The following is a 25403-nucleotide window of genomic DNA, read 5'->3' as shown; positions in this document are numbered from 1 at the left end:
CCACATTATTTCCCATTATTTCTCTCCTCCTCCTCCCTTCTCTCTCTCTCTCTCTCTCTCTCTCTCTCTCTCTCTCTCTCTCTCTCCTATCTATCTATCTATCTTTCTGTTTATCACACACACACACACACACACACACACACACACATACTCTACACTCATTCACTCATCTATTTATTTACTCACCGCTGCCTCATTCATCAACAGCTTGCTAATGGGTGGAATGGGGAAGGGGGGAGGGTGGAACGTAAGGTGGAGACCGACGGCTGAGTGAAGTGGAGTAGAAAGCCTATAGGGTCTCTAAGGTAGAGAAGATTATCATTTGAACCTTACCGCCATAGAATTCAAGTTTGCTTCACGTCTTCTTTACAAATGTCTCGAAAAAAATATGTTGATCAAAGCCTTGTACACAGTTTCATCAATTATTAACTTGACTTCCTTTCAGGATATATGGGCATATCACCAGAATAAAAATAAATTATAACAAATATCCTGAGCAAGATGTGCTTCGGAAATGTTTGGGTAGTTTTATGTAGGTCGTGGAGTGGTTGTATTTTCTCCTCAGCTGATTGTAGATTGTGCGTTCCTTTGCGTCCTTCTTTCATCATTGGAGGAAACTAGACACAATGGGTATAATATCGCAGTTATGGTGTTGTATGGCGGGGCCTCGTCTGTACAGGATATATGGAAGAACTCAGGATCAGGTGGAGGTATGTTTTAATCGTTGCCAAGTTACTTCAGTGCAGTTCTTGTCATATGACTGGACTACACAGTATTGATCTTGAATATTAGAAAAACTACACGTAGATGCAAATATAAGCCATGTTTACCCATTCAGTAGTGTTGGATATTGTGTTAGATGTAAATACTTTTAAATTTACAGTTAAAAGGTACTGGTGAAAAGTAGTAGTACATTATTAGCCTAAGGGAGATTGTGACCTGGATAAATATTTGATGATAGTGGAAAACTGGTGCTTATTGCCAGGTTACTTAAGGCATTGTTGACATGAAAGGGTTATTTTTATGCTGAATTATTAAAAAGTCACCATGTACTATAGAATTTCCCAGATTTATCCATTCAGTGCATTTGCACCTTGAGGTGGTTGTACAGAGTAATTAATGAGAGCGTTGTGGTGTACATGTGGATGTGATAGAAACCATTAGGAGAAATGCACTGAGGTGGTTTTGCCATGTGGAGATGATGGAGAGCGAGAGACTAATGAGAAGAATGTATGTGAATGAGGTGGAGGGGGGGAGAGGGAGAAGCAGGCTAAGGATGAGGTGGAGGGATGGAGTGGAGAAGTTTATAAGGGAGGGGGGGGGGTGAGCTGTGGGGGGGACAGAGCGACATCGAGGCAATTTGTCTGTGGCCACCCCTTATGGGATTGAGGTGTCCAGCAGTAGATAGATAGACTAGTCAGATGGCTTCTTTTAATCCAGAAAGCCATTTACTATATTACACAGTATTGAGTGGCAACCATATAACCAACAACTACTGTACATGTGCAGTTGACTAATCTATATTATAAAGGCTCTTAAATTACATTTTTTATTTTTTAGTCACATGGATTTGGTAATTTCATGCTTTTATCTTACTAAGGAGTCCTTACAGATGCACAGAAAGGTTGTTTTATCTTCAGATGACTTATTTTCTCTCTTATTAGATATGAGGAGAGCAAAACATTTTGATTTGCCATGTTTCTTTCTGTAGGAAGTTATGCTATCGATATTAGCTAATTATTTTCCTAGTTTCTTGAGGTTAGGTTAGATTAGGTAAAAAAAAAAAAAAAAAATTACATTCAATTGTAAAGCTTCTGAGTAGGTACTGTACTGTAAGTGTGCAATAAACAAAATCCAGTACAGTAGGTAACAAATTGCAAAATGTAGGGGATATTATAATGTATATTTACAGTATGAGCTTGGTTTTCTTGTGGGTTGAGGTGCTTCAGTCATGTGTAGCCCATACCGGTAAAGGATTTAAATCCAAGGAATGATTGGGCTCAGGCCAAGACTAAGCCTTGAAGTCAAGGTGGAGGCATTTAGAAAATCACAAGGCTGACCATTTTCAGCAGGCCTCAAGGCTGAGACCAAGGTCTTTTATGGGAAACCTGATTAGGCCCAAGCTTATCTGTGTACTGTATATTAGACCTATTCAGATGTTGTCCTAAGAAACTATTTTACATACCGAAATCTATCTATCTATTGCCAGACGCCATAATCCCGTACAGGGTGGCCATTTGACTCTGAGTTATTTGTTTTACAGGGAGGGGCACTAACCCTCCACCAACTCACTCGACACGTAGGGAGCACGTATGGTTTGGTTATATGGTTACCACCCAGCATTGTAAATGGTTTCTTGGCTTACAGGAAACCATTTGGCTTGTCACTCCATGTAAAGCCACCTGTAACAGAATGAAAAGCATTAAGTAGTGACAGGAAAGATGGGAGAAATAGGAAGAGAGGGCAGGCGCAGAAAAAGAATGATAAAGGCTAAGGAAGAAGTCGGCAGCACTACATCAAGTGAGTGGATGATGGTCACCACCACCTAAAGCATTATAATTTTTTAAAGTCCATACAAGGTCCATTGGTTGAGGTCAGGAAAGGCATATGCTTGTAAAGTGCTTTAGCCTCCAACAAATTCCTCTAAACAGGGGCAACAATTAAGTTCCTAAATCCCATCTGCCAGAGCACATAATTTTTAATCTACATGTCTCCTAATGTTATTTCAGCTTGGGACGAATTTGGACTAGAGGGGTTATAAATACCAGTAGTCATTATTAACCTGCTTACCACCAGGGCACTCTCCTTCTTTGAATAAAAGAATTTAATGGTGCAGGATTAAAATGAAAAGACGTCATGGGACTGAAGGGGTCGAAGAGGGAAGTGCAAAGCATGAAACACATCATTGTAATGTATGTTAGGTTGGGCTGGTGGTTAGAACAGCCCAGTTGGAGTGATGACCATAACACACACATGGTTTCAATCCTCAGAGGGTGACTAGAGGTTTTTCAATTATGCAGTGCCATCAGGGGAATTTGACTGGTCATATACTCTTAAATTTTCTTGACAAAAGTAGTTTGGCCACTGACTTTTACACAAAATTGGGGTATTATGCAATTAGGTGTTGCGGTTATCATATTAATACGGATGAGAAAATACTGACAAACTTTTTTTTCAGGTTGAAGTATATTCACCTAATGCTCTGGAGAAGATGGGAAACAAAGTCATTCAAGGGGTAAGTATGATAGTCAAACATTGCCTTGATATATTGATACAGGTGTGGTACTGTGCAGTGTTTTTCCACTAGCTGTAGTTAATAAAAAAATAAATAAATAAATAATCTGTAAGTGTGTTATATGCATGCACTTCTTTGTTTCTTAAATGATATTGATATTGTTCAAGCATAGTTAAATCTTGTCAACCCCATGAATTTAGTGGTGTATTATTTAGTTTATTCTTGTCATCTCCAAATGATTTTATCTACCTTAGAATTAAGCTACATCAGGAAGCACAGTCCATTTGTTAATTATACTATATTGTCATCCATTTTTTTATAGCTTTATGTGATGTACAATGTTGGCCTCTACACGGCACCAATCATTGTCCTCTCACTGTACCGCTGGGAGACCTTCTCTCACCATTCAGCTGTTAAGGTTGGTACCAGGTAGCTGAGATTGTTTGAGTCAAAGTATCACAGATAAAAGTCTCTGCAGTTGGTTACAGTATACCGTAATTTGTGATACCTCAGTGTTCTGTGACTGTAAAATCTTGAGACATTTTGCTTTTTAGCTGTGCCAAATCAGGTGTTTTTATGCCCATAAGTCATACACTGTGTCCTAGATGTGTTTTTGTCAGGTAAATTTATTATACAGTATTTTACCTTTGGCAATAATAAAATGAAGTTACCAATTGTACGGTACCAGATATAGTATACAATATCAGCAAAGCATCTCGACTAACCAACCAGTCATCAAACTATGGCATTCTGTGCTTATTTCTAGTAGAATTCTTCCATAATTTGTTTATAATGAGGGCAGTCATGAAACAGGCTGTTCAGCATCAACGGTGGACTGTAGTGGGGCCAATTCAGCAAGAGTAACCTTGTGGTATTGACAGTAGGTATATGATTAAGGTGTTGGCTCTCGTTTTATTTCATACAGTAATTTATACTTTGTGCTTAGTCATATGTTTTTCTTCATACTTCGTAGATAACAGTTCTCAAAACATTTAACAGACAAAAGCCACCATGCATGAGTCAAAGTCAAATATTGTGCATAATGTAAGATTTCTTTTTGTCTTATTATTGTACATGATGTGAATGTCAGCTGTTATTACATGCAGTGTTGCATCATCATCATCATCCTGAGCTCTCTTTCCCAACCCAAGGATGGAGTGAGGCAGGATCCAGAGAGCAAGAAAGAAAGAAACTGATAGGAGAGAGAGGTAGTCAGCTGCATGCCCAGTTAAATTGGCCACACTTATTCACAAACCATTCAGATCTCCAGAATGTGGACTCCATCGTAGTCATAATAATCTACTCTTACACTCTTCTTTAGTACCTGTCTGCCAGTGTCAGACACTCAGTCTCTTATCCTTTATGTTGGCAGTCCTCTGTTCTACCGCTTTACCACCACCTCCCTGTTTACTACCACACCAGCTGGGCACAAGCCTTGGTCTGCTATTGGCTGTAGCACTGGTGTTCCGTGGGGTGGGTCGCCAGCTGAATCCAACCTACACCAACTTCCTGGATGTCCTTGCAACTTTTGACAAGGCCAAGAAGCCCACAGAGCAGTCCCTGGTAAGAGGGTTTCATTTTTTGTCTCCTCAGTCCAGTGATTTTTTTTTTTTTTTTTTTTTTTTTGTGCTACCAGAGTACAGTGAATTAGAATGAAATTGCCTGTTAAAGGTTCACCAATAAGTGTATGGTTTATAAGTCAGCCACCTTCAGTTTACGGCTCTTATTATATTGAAAAGTTTGTAATACATACTGTACATTAGAACACTCTTGGCCTAGAGAAAACTGCTTTTACAGTATACCCTCAACATAATGAAATAATTGGTACCAGACCCTTGACGTTAAAGCCAAACATCATGCCATTCAGTAATTTCCCAGGCATCGTGGCTTTTACTGAACAAAGATTGTTAAGTATAGAACGTCATTCAGCTGTACTGTGTATAACATACAGCTAGGTCTAAATGGCTCGTTTTCACAATAAGTGTGCTATTTACTGTATGGCTCCTCTCATGGTGCTGGTCACCCAGAAACTGTTGCAATATTCTGTGGGATGCGGAGGAGCGAGGGTGTGTGTCACGTGTAGGGATGTCATGCTGTTCGGTGTTTCCCATGTGTCCATTCTTTTACCAAACAAAAATTTGCTAAATGAACATATTGTTCAGCTACCACAAGGTGGTCGTTAAAACTGAAATTCGTTAAAAGAGGGTTTTGTATATTGAGGGTTTACTGTATTTTTGTTTTGTCTTGCTATATTCAGTCAGCTTTATTCAGCTTAAGACACTTTACAGGCAGCTTGAAACAATCTGGGGTAAGGAAAGTAGTTACATATTTGGTATGGTAGCTTTTTATAATTATCTGATATTTCATACTGCATTTGTATCCTATTGCAGGAAATTCTCAGGCGATTTGATTCTGACTTCTCTGCCTGGCCATCTACTTTTGAGTGGAGTGATCTTCAAGCGTAAGTGTCACTTCCTTTGTGTACAGTAATAATAAAGTGTGTGGATAGTTATGCATGTGAGATAGACTCATGATTCTGGCAGCTCGAGTGGTGAGTGAATGAGTGTGACCCATTTCACTGGGCATGCTATGTTATTGATTAATTCCCCCCCTGTCATGCATTTCCATTTCCATTCTTTCTTGGCCCTATCTCACCTCATACTCAGGTGGGAAAAAAAGTGTTTGGGATGATGATGTACAACAAAATCAAACCAATCATATACAGCATTACCCCTATTGTGGTGTAACAAACAGAGACCAACTTACGATTTTTATTAATGCCATCCCCATCATCAAAGTATGCAGGATTTTCCAAAGGATGTGAATAATCTCACCTGTTAAGTCCAGGAGATGCAGAGTATAGTCATTCTAAATTTGGATCAAATTACAGTAGAGAAAATTGATAAATTTTCACAGATCCTCAAGTTAAGAGAACGGTGTGTGAAAAGCCTCCTCAGTACACAAGATTGCACAATTTTTCTTAAAATTTTCTGTAAGAGCGTGCCACCAAACCCTCTTGTATGGAGTTTGTGCCTGTGGCACTTATATCAGCACAGCTTTGCTGTTCATTTGTACAGCTTTTCCACACAGTTGGGGTAGCTGTGCTGCCTTGGGACCTAGCTTGTTACACTGGTGACTCAGATTTTCAGGATCCTGTAAGTCCCAGGGACTCATTTTTTCCAGATCCTCTCCCCAAAGTATTTGACTAAACTCTTCAGTGCAGTTGTATTTATCAGTATTTTTGCTAACTCTAGATGATTTTACTTTTCTTCTATCTATCTATCTATCTATTGCCAGACGCCTCAATCCCGTTTGGGGTGGCCACAAACAAATCGCCTCCAAGTCGCCCTGTCCCCCGCCATTTCACTACCCTGCTCCCAACTCACACCCCCCTCTTGAAAGAGGTATTTCAAACTGGAATAATTAGATTATGTCTTCATTAACCCCCTCCTTTACTTATAATGAGGTCTAGTATTTTATCCATCATCATCTAACCCAGTGTTGCCCCATGAGGAGCAAAGGAGCCCAGGGCTAGGCAAGTTGGTCCTGACATTTAAGATGAGAGTGACCAGCCTCACTCTTCCCTGAGTGGCTTTACTTGGGGAATAAGCCCCAACCACTCCTTGGATATAAACCTGCCTAAGCTCAATCTGGCTGGAGCGCCTTAATTACCCACTAAACCACCAGACTTTATTTAGAAATTACAGTTTTCATTTGTTTTCCTTCCTCCAAAACATACTGTAAGAGTATTTTATAATTTCACTATTTAAAACTTCTGATGCTAATTTGTTTTCCATCTCCACTCAAACATAATAATATTTTACACTTTATTTAAAAGTTATTATGCTTACTCATTTTCCTTCCCACAGCGATGACAACAAACCCAGACTTTACGTGGACCGGGAACTTTCTCGGAGAGAACTTGGTATTGTCAGCCGTGCCCTGCGTCTCCCATGTGAGGTGATTGCTTATTTCCTCGTCCACCTGATTGGCCGGCCTCTTGTTTACCCTGGAAGTGTTCAGTTGTTGCAGTTTGCTGTTGGTAAGTAATGGAGGCTCCAGAGTGGGAAAAGCATAATGTATATGATGAAAATCAGTTTGAAGAAGCATTTGCTATATTGTTTTATTTACATCATATGGTTATTGTTTTTTGCAAAGTTTGAGAACCTGAACTTCATTGTTATATAACCACTGCAGTCTGACATATTAATATGAAAATTAGCATATATTGTTGCATTGAATAGTATAAATGAAACTCCCAGAAGTGACGAGGTTTTGCTTATGAAATACATCAGAGGATTGGTTAGGCTTTTACCACTAACCATATGAATTTGATGACATAGTACAAGTATATTTACACTGTATTCTAGTGTATTCTTGCTGCCTTCAACTGATTTTATTTAGCTTTGGATTTTCAAACTGGAGGAGTTAGAAATTGCTTTCAGTAACTCCTTGACCTCTTAAATTGAATAATCATGTAACACTAGCAAGAATGGATTTAATGGAAGAATGGAGGGTAGAAAGGTTGCAAGACAATGGAAAAAAAAAAAAAGGCAGATTATAAAACAGAAGTAGGGGAGCGATTGGGTAAATAAGATTTGGAGCAGATGGGGGAGGTGGAAGTTGTTTGCAAGATATTCACAGAAGAAATGTGTGCAGCATGTGAGGTGTTGAGTGGGGTGAAAAGAAGACAAAAGGGAGTACAAGGAACAGCATGGTGGAATGGAGAGGTGAGACAAGCTGTGGTGCAAAAGAAGAAAGCATTTAGTGAGTGAATGGGAAGTAGAGGCATGGAGGAAGTTGAGAGACGGAAGAGAGAGTTATATGTAGAGAGGGAGAGAGAGGTGAAGAGATTAGTAAGAAGAGAGTGGATGAGGAAATTGGAAGGAATTTGAGTATTAAGTGGCAGGAATGTAAGAAAATGTTCTGGAAGGAGGTAAAGAGAGAGGCAGAGTGATGAAATTAGTAGGGGAGGAAAAGATGAAAATGATAGATTGATTAAGCAGAAGGGGGAAAAAGTGAGCAGATGGTGAGAACACTTTAAGGAATTGTTAATTGTAGAAAGTGAAAGTAATGCCATTATAAGTGGCTGGGGAATAACAGAGAAGGAGGGAGGTGAGAAGGGAGGAAAAGATCTGTTGGATGGAAGTACTGGAAGCAATGATGAAAGTCAAAATAGGGGAAGCCCGAGGAATTGATGGGATGTGTGGTGAAATGCTGAAGAGTGTGGGAAAGATAGTATTAGAATGGATATGGAAGATGTACTTATTGGCCTGGGAGGAAGGTAGAGTCCCAGAGGATTGTAAGTCAGATTTAATTATTCCCCTGTACAAAGGAAAAGGGGAAAAAGAAGTATGTGGTAATCATAGGGGCATTTGTCATCTTAGTGTAATAGGAAAAGTATATGGTAGGATACATATTGAGAGAGTTAGGGAAATAATAGAGGAATTAATTGGAGAAGAATAGGGAGGTTTTAGGAGGGGAAGGGGTTGGGTAGATCAGATATTCATCCCTAGGTCTTTAGTGGAAAAGTTTCTAGAGAAGGGAAAGCATATGACAGAGTGGATAGCAAAGAATATGGAAAATATTAAGAATAGAGTAAATGGAAAGTTCTTGAATGCAGTGAAGAGTATGTGTGAGGGTGCTAAGGCTGCAGTGCATGTGCATGGTGAATTGAGTGAATATTTCTGTCTGAACTTTGGATTGAAAAAGGGATGTGTCCTGTTTCCATGGTTGTTCAATCTGTATATGGATGGGCTTATAAAAGAGATACAAGGTAGGGCAGTGGATGTTGGAGCAACCTAATGAAAGAGGGCAGCATTTGTTAACTTCCTGTTCTGTTGTTTGCAGATGATACTGTAATGTTAAGTGAAAACGATAGGGAACAGCAAAGCTTGGTGTATGAGTGTGGGAGAATGTGTTAGAAATGGAATCTAAAGGTGAATGTGGGGGAAGAATAAAGTTATGGTGCTTGAGAGAAATGAAGTCACTGAATGCACAGTGAGGTTGGATGGTGAGGAAATGGAATATGTGAGTGCTTTAAAGTACTTGGGTAGTGTGATGAGTAAAGATGGAAGTTTGGAGGATGAAGTGCATGAAAGGGTGCATCATCATCATCATCACTATCCATACCTCCTTTCCCAGCCTAGGGCAGGGTAAGGAGTAGCAACGTCTAGACAGCCTGAGTTTGTCCAGTTCACTAATCATTCAAGCCCACAAAATCCTGGGTCTATTAGATAGAACAAAAAAATTTCACCACTTTCTGTAGCTTCACATATACCTATCTGATTGAATCAATCCAAACGCCGTCACGTTAAAAAGGCGTATCAAATCCCTGGTTATGCGCTTCTCCTCACAAAATTCATCCAGCCAGCTCGGTCTCTTGTCAGTCCCTTAGCCTTAATACCAGCTTCCATACCTCTCATCCTTACACACTCATCCACCATATCCCTCCACCTTCTTGGCCTACCTTGCCTTCTTCCCCCTTCAGATTTGCTGAGATATACCTTTTTCACCACCCTGTTGTCATCCATTCTCTCCACATGACCATATCATCTCAAATACACACTCTTCAATTCAGATGGCCACAGACTTCCTCACTCCACATCGTTCACAAATCACATTATTGCGTATCCTGTCCACTCTCTGTACTTCACATACATTCCTCAGCACTCCCATCTCTACTGCTCCTACTCTTGACTTTTCATTTCCATGCCACACCATAGTCTCACATCTGTATGTTAAAGTTGGCACTAACACTCCTTCATGTAAGTCTCACACAGCTGCAACACTCAAACCTCTGTTTTTTATCAAGACTTTCATAGCATCAGCCACTTTCCTTCCCCGTATTACTCTGCTTTCCACTTCTTTTACACATTTTCCTCTCTTTTTTATCACTGTACCCTGATATTTGATCTCTCCCACCAATTCCAGTCTCTTTCCATGTACTGTAACATCACACTGGGAGTTACCTTCTCCCCCAGTAACCATCACGTTACTCTTTTCTACATGTACTCTCAAAGCATGATGTTCACAGACATCTACAAAACTCTGCACTAGCCTACCAAGCTCTTGTCCGGTATTTGCAAGTAGCACAGCTTCATCAGCATACAACAAATTTGAGATAATGCACCATTCATTACCAATGCAATCCCTTTCTCTGTTACTCATATTTTTACTTCTCTCATTACCCCATCTGTATATATATTGAACAACCATAGGGACATCACACAACCTTGCTGCATGCCCACATTGATCATGACCCAGTCACTTAGATGCCCATTTGCCCTTACACATGCCTCACTAGGATCATAAAAACTCTTGACGGCACCTAGTACCTGGTAGCTTACCATCTACTCCGTACATGCACAAAACCTCCACAATCCTTCTCTGTCTTCTCTGTCGTATGCTTTTTCAAGATCCATAAATGCCATAAACACCCTATAGTCCTTCTTACACGCCTTCTCCATTATCTGTCTTATTGCAGATATTTGATCCACACATCCTTTGCCTTTCCTAAAGTCACCCTGTTCGTCACTCACTAGGACGTCTACTCTCTTTCTTACTTTCTCTAATTCTTCCACATACCTTCCCTACCTTACTCAGTTTACTTATGCCATGATAATTCTTGCATTCTCTTCGCTCACCTTTTTTATTGTACAGGGTACAATTGCTGCCTTTTTCCACTCTACTGGCCCACTTTCACTCATCCATGCCATCTTACATATCCCCAACAAGCACTTCGTTCTGCTCTCTCCACTACACTTAATCATCTCTGCATACACCTCTTCAACCCCAGCTCCTTTCCCATTTTTCAGCCATTTCACAACATCCTTCATCTGTGCAGGTCTCATGTTTCCTGTCACTGCACTCCTTCTCTGCGCACCGCCAAAACCAGTCATGTTTACAGTGGCTCTGCTGTCTCTATTCCCATTCATCAGGCTTTCAAAATATTCATTCCTCTGGCCCTTACTTCATCCCCATGGGTTAATACATCCTTCACAATTTCACATTTCTTTCCGCTGTCACTTCTACATTTCCGCACCTCATTCCAGGATAACTTCCTAGTTTCAGAGTAATTTGCATTAATTTTTCTTCCTAGATCATCATTTACCTCCTCCTGTTTCCTCCTCACTAGTCTCTTTACATGCTTCTAGCTCTCAGTATATTCAGTTCCTGTTTCAATTAAACCCCTGTCCTCTAACCATTCTAGCCACTTCCTTTTTTCCTCCACTGCTCTTTTAGCTCTTCATCCCACCATGCCTTACATTTCTTCTTTGTTGTTACTCTTGCCACACCACACACTGCTTTAGCATTCCCAGCTAAGCAATCCCAATATGCATTCCACAAGCTGTCTAGATCCATTTCAGTCCAGATCACCGATTCTTACACCTCCCCTACTCTGGCCTTGTATTCATCTGCCATTTCTTTGAGCCTCAGCTTCTCGAGTTTCAGTCTCTCCCCCTGACAGCTCTTCTCTCTCTTGGTCCACCTCACTCCTGTCAGCATGCTATCCTGCAGGTGACTTTGTGTTGAATGGGCGAGAACAATTGGTACGAAACAAAGGGGGGAAGCGGAACAAAATCATCGCCCGGGATGGAAATGCTATTGACACCATGTTCATTGACAGACGAAAAGAGTAAGTACAGATGTATAGTGACACCATCAGTTTTTGTACATTAAGATACATTGTCAGGTTTTGGTATATTTGAGCATTGCTTATTTCCCATTCTTCCTTATTCTTTCTCAACAATGTCCACATTGCAGACATAGGGTCTCTTACTGTTTTTTTTTTTTTTTTTTTTTTTTTTTAAGTTGTTCTCTATTATATTACTATTATTATTACATTAGTGGTCATCTATTCCTTCCTTCCTCTTCTGTCTTTCCTGCATTCTTTCCTCTTCCTTCTGCCTGTGGGTGACTCTACACTGAGTGACAAGCCAAATAGTTTCCTGTACACCAGGAAACCATTTACTACACTGGGTGGTAACCACATAACCAAATTTTGGTGCCTGTTGGTTTAGTGGCTAATTAAAGCGCTCCAGTCAGATTGAGCCAGTGCAGGTTTATATCGAATGGGTGGTTGGGGTTTATTGCTCATGTAATGCCACTCGGGGTTGAGTGAGGCTGGTCACTCTTATCTTAACCCGTTAACTGCACATGGCGGTTTTTTGGAGGTGTCCGTGGTGCGCAGACATAGAGGTAAAAATGAAATTTCCCAAAGGCCAAATTTTGTCTTAGGAATTGACAGAACACATGCCAAAGTATATAGTAACGAAATTGTTAGCTCAATATTTACCTTGGTAAAGCCATGGAGGAACATCGAAGTGTCAGATTCCCTATTGGATTGTATGGTTTTCGTTTTCTTTTTCAGTTTCGGTTTCGGTTTTGGTTTCAGTTTTGAAGGCTCAAACATGCGTGCATGGGTCGGCCTTGGTCACCATGGCACTATATTCAAAATTTACCTGTGCAGCCAGGGCTGTATTGAGCAGTTGCACTCAGAACAGCCCAGGCTGAACAGAGCAGTTAATGGGTTCAATGTCAGGACCAACTTGCCTAGCCCCGGCCTCCTGCGCTTCTCATGGGGCAACGTAGGGTTGGATGATGGATGGAAGGATGAAGTTTTACTCCTGGACACTCTATTCTCACTGCATTTCTGTGTTTTCACTTATCAGTTTTATTTGTTTTTATTAGCTTATCTTACAGTATAAACACCAGCAAAGATGATGGTATACCATTCATCCGAATATAACCAATTTCCAGTGGCATATTTGGCCCTTTTTTTTTTTTTTTTTTTTTTTTTTTTTTTTTTTTTTGAGCCCAGGAGCAATTGCTCGTCAGAGATAAACGATTTTCAAACCGTCTTCAGGTTTTTTGTGGATTTTTGTTGTTTATGCATTGCCTTCCTGATATTTAGCATTAATATGGATAATCCTATGTGTGTTTTAATGTCTAAATATGGCAGCCTGACCACAAAACAGTGCCAAAATTTGGAGGATTACTGTACATACAGTAGTGTATGATCAGAGGTTTTTGTTTTTGGTTTTCAGTGGTTTTTCTGCATGGTTTTCATGGTGTTTAGCATTACCTTGGATATTCCTATGTGTGTTTTGATGTCAAAAAATTGCAGAATGACCAAAAAACACTGCCAAAATAAGGAGGGGTACTGTACATACAGTAGTGTATAGTTAGGGTATTTTTTGGTTTTCAGTGTTTTCTCTGCATGGTTTTCTTGATGTTTAGTTTTTCTGCTTGGTTTTCTTGATGTTTAGTTTTTCTGCTTGGTTTTCTTGATGTTTAGTTTTTCTGCATGGTTTTCTTGATGTTTAGCATTACTTTGAATATTCCTATGTTTGTTTTGATGTCTAAATATGGCAGAATGACCGGAAATCACTGCCAAAATAAGAAGGGGCACTGTACATACAGTAGTGTAAAGGTAGGGTGTTTTTTGTTTTTTGGTGTTTTCCTGCATGGTTTTCTTGGTATTTAGCATTACTTTGGATATTCCAGTGTGTGTTTTGATGTCTAAATATGGCAGAATGACTGGAAAACACTGCCAAATTAAGCACAGGTACTTTTACAAATAGGTTAGGTGCTGGTTGGGTGTTGGGTATAGTAGGGGAATAATGTTCATTATCTGGATGTTGCCACTACCTGGACATGCCTTTGGCTCTATTGTGTCCGGATAAATGAGAGATTACTGTATATACATACCGTATATATGTCTGTGACTAATTTGATGACATCACTAGCCCTGTGCATGAACTTAAAGTGTGTTTTGTAACTTGTTGTTGGTTATTGTTGTAGGAGATGCAGTTGCCAGATGATACTGTCTTAAATAATTATCAGTAGGTTGACATTGCATATAATGTATAATTTATTTTGTTGACACCTAAGACTAAAGAAATGTCAGTAGTAGGAAAGTATTATACAAGTGTCTATTAGTCTTCTTTTACTATTACTGTTACTCTTACAGCCAGGAATTTGTGATCTGTTACTTGGTGGTAGGTGGTGGCGACCATCATCGACTCACTTGATGTAGTGCTGCCTACTTCTTCCTTAGCCGTTATCATTCTTTTTCTGTGCCTGCCCTCCTCTCTTCCTATTTTTCCCATCCTTCCTGTCACTTCGTATTGCTTTTCTTTCCTTTACAGGTGGCTTTACATTGAGTGACAAACCAAATGGTTTCCTGTAAGTCATGAAACCATTTACAACACTGGGTGGTAACCATACAACCAAACCATACGTGCTTCCTACGTGTCAGCAAGTGGGTTGGTGGAGGGTTAGTGCCCCTCCCTGTAAAACAAATAACTTGGAGTCTAATGGCCACCCCTTATGGGATTATGGCGTCTGGCAATAGATAGATAGATAAATACTATTACTTTGAAAACCCTGTAATGGTATATTACTCTTACTATTACGTACAGCATTACTATTACCCCATGTCTGCCACATTGTGCCAGTGCTTCCTTCCCCGTAGTCACTCCTAGACAGATTTTTTCTTCTGTAATGCTTTCCTGTACACCAGGAAACCATTTACTACACTGGGTGGTAACCATATAACCAGATTTTGGCGTCTGGTGGTTTAGTTGGTAATTATGGCACTCCAGTCAGATTGAGCCGGCAAAGGTTTATATCCAAGGGATGGTTGGAGTTTATTGCTCATGTAATGCCACTCAGGGATGAGTGAGGCTGGTCACTCTCATCTTAAATGTAAGGACCAACTTGCCTAGCCACGAACTCCTATGCTTCTCATGGGGCAACGTAGGATTGGATGATGGATGGATGGATGGAATATTTTGTGTGTGTGTGTGTGTGTGTGTGTGTGTGTGTGTGTATTTCTCATCCTAATTCTTTCTCAGCAGTGTCTGTTATGTTCGATTTGTAGATGTTAGGCTGTTAAAATAAACAATATTGTAATAGGTTGGGCTTTTGTGGAACCGAAAACCTATGCTTTAATACAGGCTGACTTTCACTTGACATTAACTTCCACATTCCACAGCAGCCAGACTCCTCATGGTAAAACATTGGTCGTGTGCTGTGAGGGTAATGCGGGATTCTATGAGATTGGGATCGCTGCAACACCCCTCGAAGCTGGCTACTCAGTTCTAGGCTGGAACCATCCTGGGTTTGGAGGCAGCACCGTGAGTCATAAAATACAGTCTTTATTTAAAGTTGCTTCATGTGAAGTTGTTTCATTATTATTTAAAGTTGCTTCATGTGAAGGTATTTGATTGTTAAGCCTCTCCAGCTTCTGTGACTCACTCGCCAAACAAAATCTCAGCTAGAATTACTGTGATAGAATAGTTTGTTAGCTTGACCGCAAGAGGGTTAATGTTGATATTCTTAATACTAAGTCTCCCATGGGTCCAGTCAAGTCTCTCCTAAACTTAAGAAACTAATTTAGTGGTAATAAGAATAAAATAAAAATGCATTACCACAAGACTAAAGCTGTTAATAGAAAAAAAATAATAATAAGGGCTTACTATACTTGTTCTGCTTTTCCCAGGGTGCCCCATTTCCCAGCCAAGAACGGAATGCCGTGGATGCTGTGATGCAGTTTGCCATACATGGATTGGGATTCAAAGAGGAGGAGATATTAATCTATGGTTGGAGTATAGGTGGCTACACAAGCACCTGGGCAGCCATGAACTATCCACAGGTGATTTTGCTTTTCACTCTACCATACAATTCAAAATTGATTTCTCGGCCTTCATTGTAGTGCAGTCCCTCATCTCTCATTATTACAGACGGTCCATTTTCGTTTTCGAAGACTCCAACATGCTTGCATGCATCGGCCTTGGTCACCTAATGGCAGTTCTCCATGCTTCTCAATCTCTGGCAGCTTCCCTATTTAGTCCCTTTACCCTGAGGTCAAGCGCAGTGATCTCTCCCAGGTCTTTTTCGGTCTACCTCTCACTACCCTTTCCCAGCATTAACACTTCTCACTTTCTACACCCAATTATCATCCCCCATGCTCTCCACATGCCCAAACCATATTATTCTACCTCTCCTCACCGCAGCATCCATACACTCCAGTCCCATCCTACCTCTCAACTCTTCCATTGTAAACCTAGCCCCTTCAGGCCTTGCACTCAAGGACGCACTGCACATCCACCTAATCATTGTCATTTCTGTACATTTGAGTCTGCGAGTATCCTTTTCCTTAACTGCCCAGGTCTCCCTCAAAATAAAATCAACAAAAGATCTTTGGAAATGCTCAGCTGATGTAGCAAGTTCCCAGCAGTTCATCACTTCCAAATAAGCCTTGGGTCACAACAGCACCTACATGGTGGTCATCTGTTTATTTTTCCTCAGGATTTTTAAGAAATTAAAGAATGAATAAAAAAGCTTGATGAAGTATTCATTAAAGTCTTGTTAATTTTCCAGTTTTTCTAATACAGTATTGTACTTTGATTCAGAAATATTCTTTGTCAAAATTGTAATTCATAAGGTGATTCTGGATAATAATTTGGTGTAGCATACCTGTTTATCAGTAACCATAGAGTAGCCATATTGTGGAATATATTCCTGTCAATTTGCTGTAGCATATCTGTTTATCAATAACCATAAAATAGCCATATTGTGGAATATATTCCTGTCAATTGCCTCTTCACCCTGTAGATTGCAGGGTTAATTTTGGATGCCACCTTTGATGACGTGTTACCCTTGGCGCTTCTTCGGATGCCTGAATTTCTGGGTTCCCTTGTGAGGGTGGCCATCACACGATACCTTAACCTGAACCCTGGGCATCAGTTGGCAAAATACCCTGGACCAGTCACCATCATACGTCGTACACGTGATGAGATTATCACCACTGAGTAAGTCATGATCTACAGCAAGTCTCTGTTACAGGGTGCAGCAGTATGCTCCTTAACCCCTAAAAGACGGGCATCAGAATGGCATGACACGCTCAGGACAGGCATAATCGGCAGGTGCGATATGGTGGGGGGGGGGGTTTGGGAGGGGAGGTGGGGGTAGGGAGTAAGGGGGTATAGAGGGGGAATGGAAGTAGGGGATGGGGGGTTTGGGGGAGGGGGGGGCATGACCACATGTGCAGACACCAATTTTTTTGGTCCCAGTATCCTCGGACAGCATGTGCGGACACCTGTCCTTTAAGGGTTAAAATGTTCTTACATGTTCACACCTTACTGAGTTTCCCTTAAATACATAAACAGACTCACCCAGAAACATGGCGATTCAAGCACGAGTTGCCACATACACTTGTCACCCTTCATTCCTGAAGCCATCTGCAGGTATAACTTGTGCATGCCATGAAGCATTGGTTGAGGATAGTCATTTCTCTGATGACAGAAATTAGGGTTCCTTGGCCCTACAGATCAGTTGCCCACCAAGATGCAGAAAATGATGCTTGAATATGTCAAGTAAAGCTGCTGACTCATGCCATGTATATATAAGCAGGCAGCTACATACGTGCATACATACATTAGTTCATACATACATACATACATATACAGTGGATTCTCGAATATTGATGGGCTAAAAATCACCGCAAAATTCAAATCATCAAAATTTAACCTGAACTTATGGGAAAAATTAGTTTGGGTCCGGGGCCTCCAAACCTAACTATGTAAAATCATGATTTGTTGCCCACACCCCTTGTAATCTTTATGAACTATAATTGTGGTTAAGTAACTGTGGTTCTGCATTGTACAGTATTGCCATACTGTCAGCAAGTGTGTACTTGGTGTATTTCTGTCCTTTCCTGTATTGCCATTTCTCCTTTGGCTGCGAAGATTGAAGTGCCAGGCTGCTCTTGTCCATTACCACTGCTAACCGAAGAACCACTCTTCCTTGCCGTCTTGAAACAGGTAAGTTGCGACGAAAATACAAAGATAATACATACAACTAAGTTGCAGTGAAATGCACGTCCACACGTGGAAGGTACTGGCTGAAAGTGCAGCACTTGGCTGTATAGGGGTGGCTGCTGGCAGGACAGTGGACAGTCGCAAGATGGCCGCTGACAACAGAACATCGTCTTGCACATGGCTTGTTGTTGTTGGTGCCAACTCCCATGTGGGAGCTCTTGTCCTTAAACAACATGACTTTTTTTTTCTCAGTCTCTGTTGTTCATCTCTATGTTGCTCCTTATATTCATAATTACTGTACTTCTCTTCATTTCAGTATTCTGCCTGCCATATTTCCTACCACCTGTAATTCATTTTGTTTGAATATTTCTATTATTGATTCTTTTCCTTTAATTTCTCTTGTTGTATCTTCGAGTTATTAAAGTATTTATTAATTAATAATACTGTAAGTATATTTATAGACTGACAGGGAATAGTCCAGGGTGCGAATTGCCCTGATAGGAAATCGTCCATGTTTTGACGGGGAATTATCTGATGGCGAATTGACTTGATGGTGAATTGTCTTGGAATCATTATCATTGTGTGCTCCACATTTGAATAAATGATGTTGATTTTCATTCTATTCTTGACACATGCCACATATGACATTAGGTTAGGCTCATACTTTTTCTTATAATTTTCTTTCACTTCTAGCATTTTGGTTTGCATCAAAAATATTATCTTTGCTTGTTTTGGTCGGAGTCTGGCCTTGAGAGCACGTCACATACGATATTAAGTTAGGCTCATATTTTTTCTTATAATTTTCCTTCACTTCTAGCATTTTGGTTCGCATCAAAAATATTATCTTTGCTTGTTATGGTTGGAGTCTGGCCCTGAGAGCATCGAAATATGCGACTTTGCATTGAAAAGTGAGGTAGGCAGACCACTTCAAAATGCATCAAAATTTGATTCATCGAATTCTAAACTGTCGAAATTCGAGAATCCACTATTTATACAGTATATATATATATATATATATATATATATACACTCAATCCTCGTAAATCTCGTGTTCATAAATCACGGATTCGTAAATCACGGCTAGGTGGCCGTCAGACTGCTGGCAACCTTAAATCACTGTTAAGTCACGAAAATCGCAGCCTTTTCCAAGGAGAACTGTAAACCACGGCATTCAAACTGAAAATCATGACCCAACAACCAATCACCGTGCGTCCCTGGTGGCATATATGCATACTAATGCCGCCATGTTGCTGTTGTTCTTTTCCCGTCAGTCCGCACACTACAGACTGTCACCGTGGAGTACGAGAGTTACCTACCTTTTCTGTGCAACTTCCCCCCGTCTCCTACCTGCCATGGCCCCTTCCGACCCCCCAGTATGGCGTCAAGAAGCTGCCACAGTTGTCGTACAGTCAACGTTTGGAGCTCATTTGTCGTGTTGAGAGGGGAGAGAAGTTTTCAAAGCTGGTGAAAGAGTTTGGGAAGAACAAGTGCTGAGAGGTTCTAAGTTCTTCCCAACACCACCCCACTCCATTCACTTAAGCAATATCATCATAGGATTAAGGTGAGATCCCTTATTACAATCACTGAGTATTCCTAAATTTGTATGATTGTGTTTGATGGTGCCTAGATAGGTGTAGGGAGGGTGCTGTGGGGGCGAGTTGGCCAAAGTCCAGACCCAAATTAATATTTCACATAAGAGTTATTATTCATTAATCACGGAATTCATAAATCACGGCATTGGTCCAGACCCAAATTGCCGCGATTTACGAGGATTGACTGTATATACAATATATATACTGTATATGTATATATATATATATATATATATGCAGTACATTCATAAATACATAAATACATACATATATACTTATATACATACTTACATGCATATCATAATCCTTCTGCATTACGTGACCATAATGTCATGTTTTCAGTGACACTCAACTGCGATGTAACAGAGCCAACAACCTGATGTTGATGCTGATGGAGTCCCGCTACCCTCAGCTTATCACAACACAGTCCACAGAAGTCTTGCTGCATTGGTTGTCTGAGGACCCAGCATTCCAAGGTATTTGTTAAAATTATTCTTAATCCATTCTTTTGCAATAAACCATCCACAAATGCACAAGCATTTGCTTTATTTGTGCTTACATATGATGATGGTACAGTATGGCCTCATTATGTTTGCTCATTTTTCTGTTTTTGCTGACAGACTCCTTAAATATTTCTTCCATTTTCTGTTAGAATTCATTGCATTGTGTAATAAACAGAGTTGCCAAGGGAAGAAGAGTGGTTTTTACAACCTCTGAACAAAATGGAGCTCACAAAAATTTGAAATGCAGTTTAGAATTGAGAGAAATAAGACTGAAATGCAGATTATAGGTTGAAGGTGAGGTACATGAGGAGGAGGACTACTGTAAATGCTGGTACCTGTAGCTCAGATGTATGGGAGCAGTGTTATGAAAGCTTGGCATACTGGTATTTAAGTTTGAAGTTAAATGGTTCTTGCTTCCGGAGAGAAGAGCCCTTGGTAAACGTTGCAGTGTTTGAAGGCTAGTGTGGTTATTTTGGATATAAAGAGGGACCTTCCAGGGAGTGTACTGCTTACAGTGTTAAGAAAAGCTTTAGCATAAGCAGGATAAATAATGTAAGCAGTTGAGATTTATGGGAGCTTTGGAATGGAACAAAGGGTCTTAAAGAGTGAGATGCAGAACAGGAAAGTGCATGAAAGTAAATACACTTTTGCACATTGAAATAAGCTCACTTTTCTTCAGTATAGTAATGTACATAATTTCTTTTGACATGTTCCAGGATCAATCATGAGTGAATGGAATGTCGACAGTGATCTATGCTCCTCCCTTCTGGCATCATACACAACACAGCATGGTGAGAGTTATCCCATGACAATAGGGGAGGATATGAACGATGATGAGAAGACAAGATTACTTCTTTATTTGGTGAGTTTGTAGCACATTTGTTAGTTTTATTAAGGTGCTCCAACCAGATACAACCGATAAGAGTTTTCATCTGAGGCCAGCTTGGGGTTTACTGCTTATATAATACCACTCAGGGGATAGGTACAGGGTGACTGACCTTAAATGTCTGGACTGATTACCATAGCCTCAGGTCACTATGCATTATATGGGCAGTAAAGGAATGGATGACAGAGAGTTCAGATCTGCATATCAAAAATGATATTTCTATATGTAACCCCCTTCAGTCTGATGATGTATTTTATATATCATTCTTCATATCTCCAGAAGATTCCCTTTAGTTTGAACTAAATTTTTAGAACTGTGATAGTTAGATAATAGTATTCATTAACCCCATCACTACAAGAGATTGTGACTAAGCCTAATAAAATCATCTGATCTTGATTAAAATGAAAAATGTATCATTGGATTGATGAGGTTAATGGAGTAGACAGGAAGATATAAAGTCTAGTTGAGAGATGAGTATTGCTTTTAACCTCAACAGTCAGAAGATGTCCCATATTTTCTTGCTGTCTGCAGATGATTTTATTCACCCTGTGGAGAGACTTTTCAAACTGTGGAGGTTAACTGAAGCCTTCATTGACTCCTACATTAGCCTACATGATGATTCCTTTATAAATGAATAAAACAGTCTGGTACCAGCAAGAATGTAAAGAAAAAAATTACATCCTGGGACAGAAGTGGCTAATAGATTTGCATAATCTGAATATCAGTAGTTTCTTTGCATATTGACTCATAGTGCCAAATCTTAGCTATTGTTGTATCATAACCCAGGGACGAGGTTTTAGGGTGTGACCTTATGGATAAGAAACTGAATAGGGAGGCTGCGAGAGATTGAGCAGAGCGAGAGCCACCATAAGGTAATCAAGGCTGATGCAGTCAAGCATGTTGGAGCCTTTATAAACGAAACAAACAAAACGATAACCCCATATTCTGTCACATGGGGTGCAAGGGCTCTTAGAAACCAGAAGAGCAGACATATAGTAGTAATTATTAGCGGAGCAGTGAGTGTGGTGGAGTATACCAATAGTTCTTCCCACCATTTTGAGCTCTTAACTGAAGACCCAGAATGGAAACTATAAAGTTAGAAAAAAGCAGGTTCAGTCCTACCATACCCATCTTTTAAAGTTACTCCTTTCGGTACAGTAATTCATAAAGTCCTTATGAACAGAATAACAACAACAAATTTGGAAGAAAACCAAGCTCATGAACAGGCAGGATTCCAAAGTGGGTATTTGAGTATTGATCATCTACACACAATGAATATGCTAACTGAGAAAACTATAAAATATAATAACCCACTGTGTTTAGGTTTTGTTGATTACGAAAAGGGTTTTGACTCAGTGGAGTGCATAGCATTTAGAAACTCACTGGGAGAACAAAGAGTAAATGAGAACATTGTAAAACTGCTCGAAAACATTTATAAAAAGGGAACTGTTACAGTTAAATGACATAAAGACTCAGAAAAAATTAAGATTGAGAAGGGTGCACATCAAAGAGATACAATTTCTCCAAAATTATTTACAGCATGCCTAGAAAATATTTTCAGAAAGCTAGGCTGGGAGAACAAAGGAGTAAACATAGATGGAGAAAAGCTAAACCATTTAAGATTTGCAGATGACACTGTCCTAATCTCAGAAACAGCAGAGACATTTCAAGAAATGTTAAATGACCTGAACAGAGAAAGTCTCAGAGTGGGGCTAAAGATGAACCAGAATAAAACTAAAGTAATGTTTAATCCACATATGCCAAAGAGCGTCATCAGAATAAGCGAAAATTCTTGAACAAGTCAAGGAGTACAGTTACTTCGGGCAGGTACTAAAATTAACGAAAGCCCACGATAGTGAAATAAAAAGACGCATTACAATTGGATGGAAAGCTTTGGTAAACATAGAAACATTATGAAAAGTAGCTTGCCAATATGTATGAAACGAAAAGTACATAACGAATATATAATTCCGGCTATGACGTACAGTTGTGAGACCTGGAAATTAACAAAATCAGTGGAAAATAAACTAATCCATTCTCAGAGAGCAGTGGAAAGGCCAATGTTGGGAATATCTTTAAAAGACAGGAAAAGATCGGCATGGGTGAGAGGCAGACTAAAGTCAAAGACATTATAGAAGTTATAAAGGGACAGAAATGGAGGTGGGCAGGCCATGTAGCAAGAATAAGTGATAACTGATGGGGCAAGAGGCTGACTGACTGGACACCAGGAGATTGTGAGCTTAGCAGAAAAAGGCCAGACAGGAGGTGGAGAGATGCGATAGAGAAATTTTTGCAAGGAAAATGTGGTAGAGATTAGCTCAGTCAAGGAATTCTTGGAGAAGGTTGGGGGAGGCCATTGTTCAGCAGTGGACTTGTAATGGCTGATGATGATGATGATGATGATGATGAATTCATAAAAAATGACTTAAAATTGATGATTACTGTACAATGCTTGTTTGCTTTTCTACCCAGTGAAGGTGTTGATGTTATTTATGTTCCTGCAGGCCAGTAAATACCTAGTGGATTTCAATAGCACTCACAACAACCCGCTAGATCCTCATCTTTTCCGCAAGCCATGGAGACCTCTCACTGATTCTTATGTCCAGGTATGTAAATGATTATATTTTTGTTTTAGAATCATAGTAGCATAGTTTATAGAAATCAGTAGACAGTGTTCTATCCTGCCAGATAATGAGGGATTGATTATATACACATTTAGCAAATTTAGTATCCATCCAGATAATGAAATTTCTTATACAGCCCCATCGTAATTCTAAACTTCGTATGTATAACAGCACACACTAATATTGATCCATTCCTGTACATTAAATATTGAGGCAGTGAGCACTGACTTTTGAAGCAGTAATGTCTTAGACGTTGGGTCTGGTTAGTACTTGGATGGGTGACCGCCTGGGAACACCAGATGCTGTTGGCATCCCTACGTGTCAAGTGGGGTTGGTGGAGGATTAGTGCCCCTCCCTGTAAAACAATTAACTCTAAGCCCTTGGCCACCCCGTCTGGGATACATGGCGTCTGGCAATGAATGAATGAATGAATGTCTTAGAAGCCCAACAAACTTTTCAGTGTATTCATAAGACTTTCGCAGTTGTTTGACATAAAAGTGGAATGATTTAAGAATTATTGTCTGCAGCTGTAAAATACTGTACAGTACTTACATACTGTATCCTTACACAGGCCATTCATAGTTTCATAATCAGTATTGTCAATTTATATATATATATATATATATATATATATATATAAAATGCAGATATGTCTGAAGGTACAGTGAATTTCTTGTTATATTCAGTAAAATCCATCTTTATATTGTATTAATTGAAATATCAGGCATACATAATAAAGAAGTTAGCAAAGATGACATAGTATTTCAAATTTCATCCACTGTTTCTATATACAGAATGCAAAAATACTGTAAAAGGAATATACAAGTATATTGTAGGCATTGTACAACGTTGTTGTAATGATGTTGCTCTCTTTCTTTCTTTCTTTCTTTTTTTTTTTTTTTTTTAATAACAGTGTTCTGTGTCCATCTTTAAGTAATTACATTTTTTCTGTTTTTGGTTATACTATGATTTTTTTTTTTTTTTTAAACTAAGTATGACATTCTGTTTTTGGCTAAATCTAAGTACAGTGTTATTAAGTTTTTGGCTGTAACTAAGTTACAGTACAGTGTTGTACCATTTTTTGGTTGTAACTGATTGCTTTTTCTTCAGGTAGATTAATATGCTTCAGTGAGCTGAACTGAAGAAGATTCGGCCCAGCACGGTAGCAACTGGGACTGTCAAGAAAGAAAAGAATTGAGTGAAAATGTTGTTGTCCCACAGACTCTGCAGAGGTTGCTTTAAAAAGATGTTGATTCTGAAAAAGTTTGGTAAATTATCATTCAGAAACAGGTTTTCAGATTTATTACAGGACCCATTTTTCCCCTTGTTTTTCAGGTAGAATGGCATTTTTTTTTTTTTTCCTCTTAATACTCTATTCTGGCTATTTTCAGATATTATATTCAGAATGAGAAATTCTCTATTATGAAGGCATTAAAAAATAGTTTATATAACCCCTTTTTTGGCTGCTTTCATTATTATTATTATTATTATTATTCAGGTTAGAAGAGATTTGTCTTATGAGAGGGATTAGTGAAGACTATATGTAATGCCTCCCTTGTGAAAAATCTCTTCTGCACTTAAAAACAAGAAAGAATGCTCTAAAAATGGCAAGAATTATAAAATAAGACATCATCAGAGAGAAGCAGTTAATGAAAGTTGGCATAACACAAGAAACAGAATGGTACAAAGTACTGCTAAACAATCATAGTGTTGTGTAACAACCAGCAAAAATATT

General features: G+C 39.5%; 1 protein-coding gene across 1 annotated transcript; it reads left to right on the top strand.

The window, feature by feature from the left end:
* The first annotated feature begins 602 nt into the window (after nucleotides 1–602).
* Nucleotides 603–24859, top strand: LOC145390935 (phosphatidylserine lipase ABHD16A). Its single transcript, XM_080265670.1, has 14 exons — nucleotides 603–710; nucleotides 3179–3235; nucleotides 3558–3653; nucleotides 4658–4798; nucleotides 5626–5696; nucleotides 7105–7277; nucleotides 11756–11873; nucleotides 15237–15378; nucleotides 15744–15896; nucleotides 16859–17055; nucleotides 19998–20131; nucleotides 20875–21020; nucleotides 23549–23650; nucleotides 24779–24859. The coding sequence occupies exons 1-14, from the start codon at nucleotides 627–629 to the stop codon at nucleotides 24785–24787; spliced, it is 1623 nt and encodes a 540-aa protein (XP_080121796.1). The 5' UTR covers nucleotides 603–626; the 3' UTR covers nucleotides 24788–24859.
* Nucleotides 24860–25403: the final 544 nt, after the last annotated feature.

This window comes from Coenobita brevimanus, chromosome 16, assembly GCF_032717465.1.
Source record: "Coenobita brevimanus isolate Jiangsu-jjx chromosome 16, ASM3271746v2, whole genome shotgun sequence".
In the NCBI taxonomy this organism is placed as follows: Eukaryota; Metazoa; Arthropoda; class Malacostraca; order Decapoda; family Coenobitidae; genus Coenobita; species Coenobita brevimanus.
Note: the sequence above shows the minus strand (reverse complement) of the source record. Positions and strands in the feature narration are given on the sequence as shown.

Excerpts from the sequence above, each read along its gene's own strand:
- LOC145390935 (XM_080265670.1), top strand. The coding sequence starts at position 627 with ATGGGTATAATATCGCAGTTATGGTGTTGTATGGCGGGGCCTCGTCTG. Across the intron at positions 4,799-5,625 it reads AGCCCACAGAGCAGTCCCTG|GAAATTCTCAGGCGATTTGA; the intron begins GTAAGAGGGTTT and ends ATCCTATTGCAG. Across the intron at positions 7,278-11,755 it reads GTTGTTGCAGTTTGCTGTTG|GTGACTTTGTGTTGAATGGG; the intron begins GTAAGTAATGGA and ends GCTATCCTGCAG.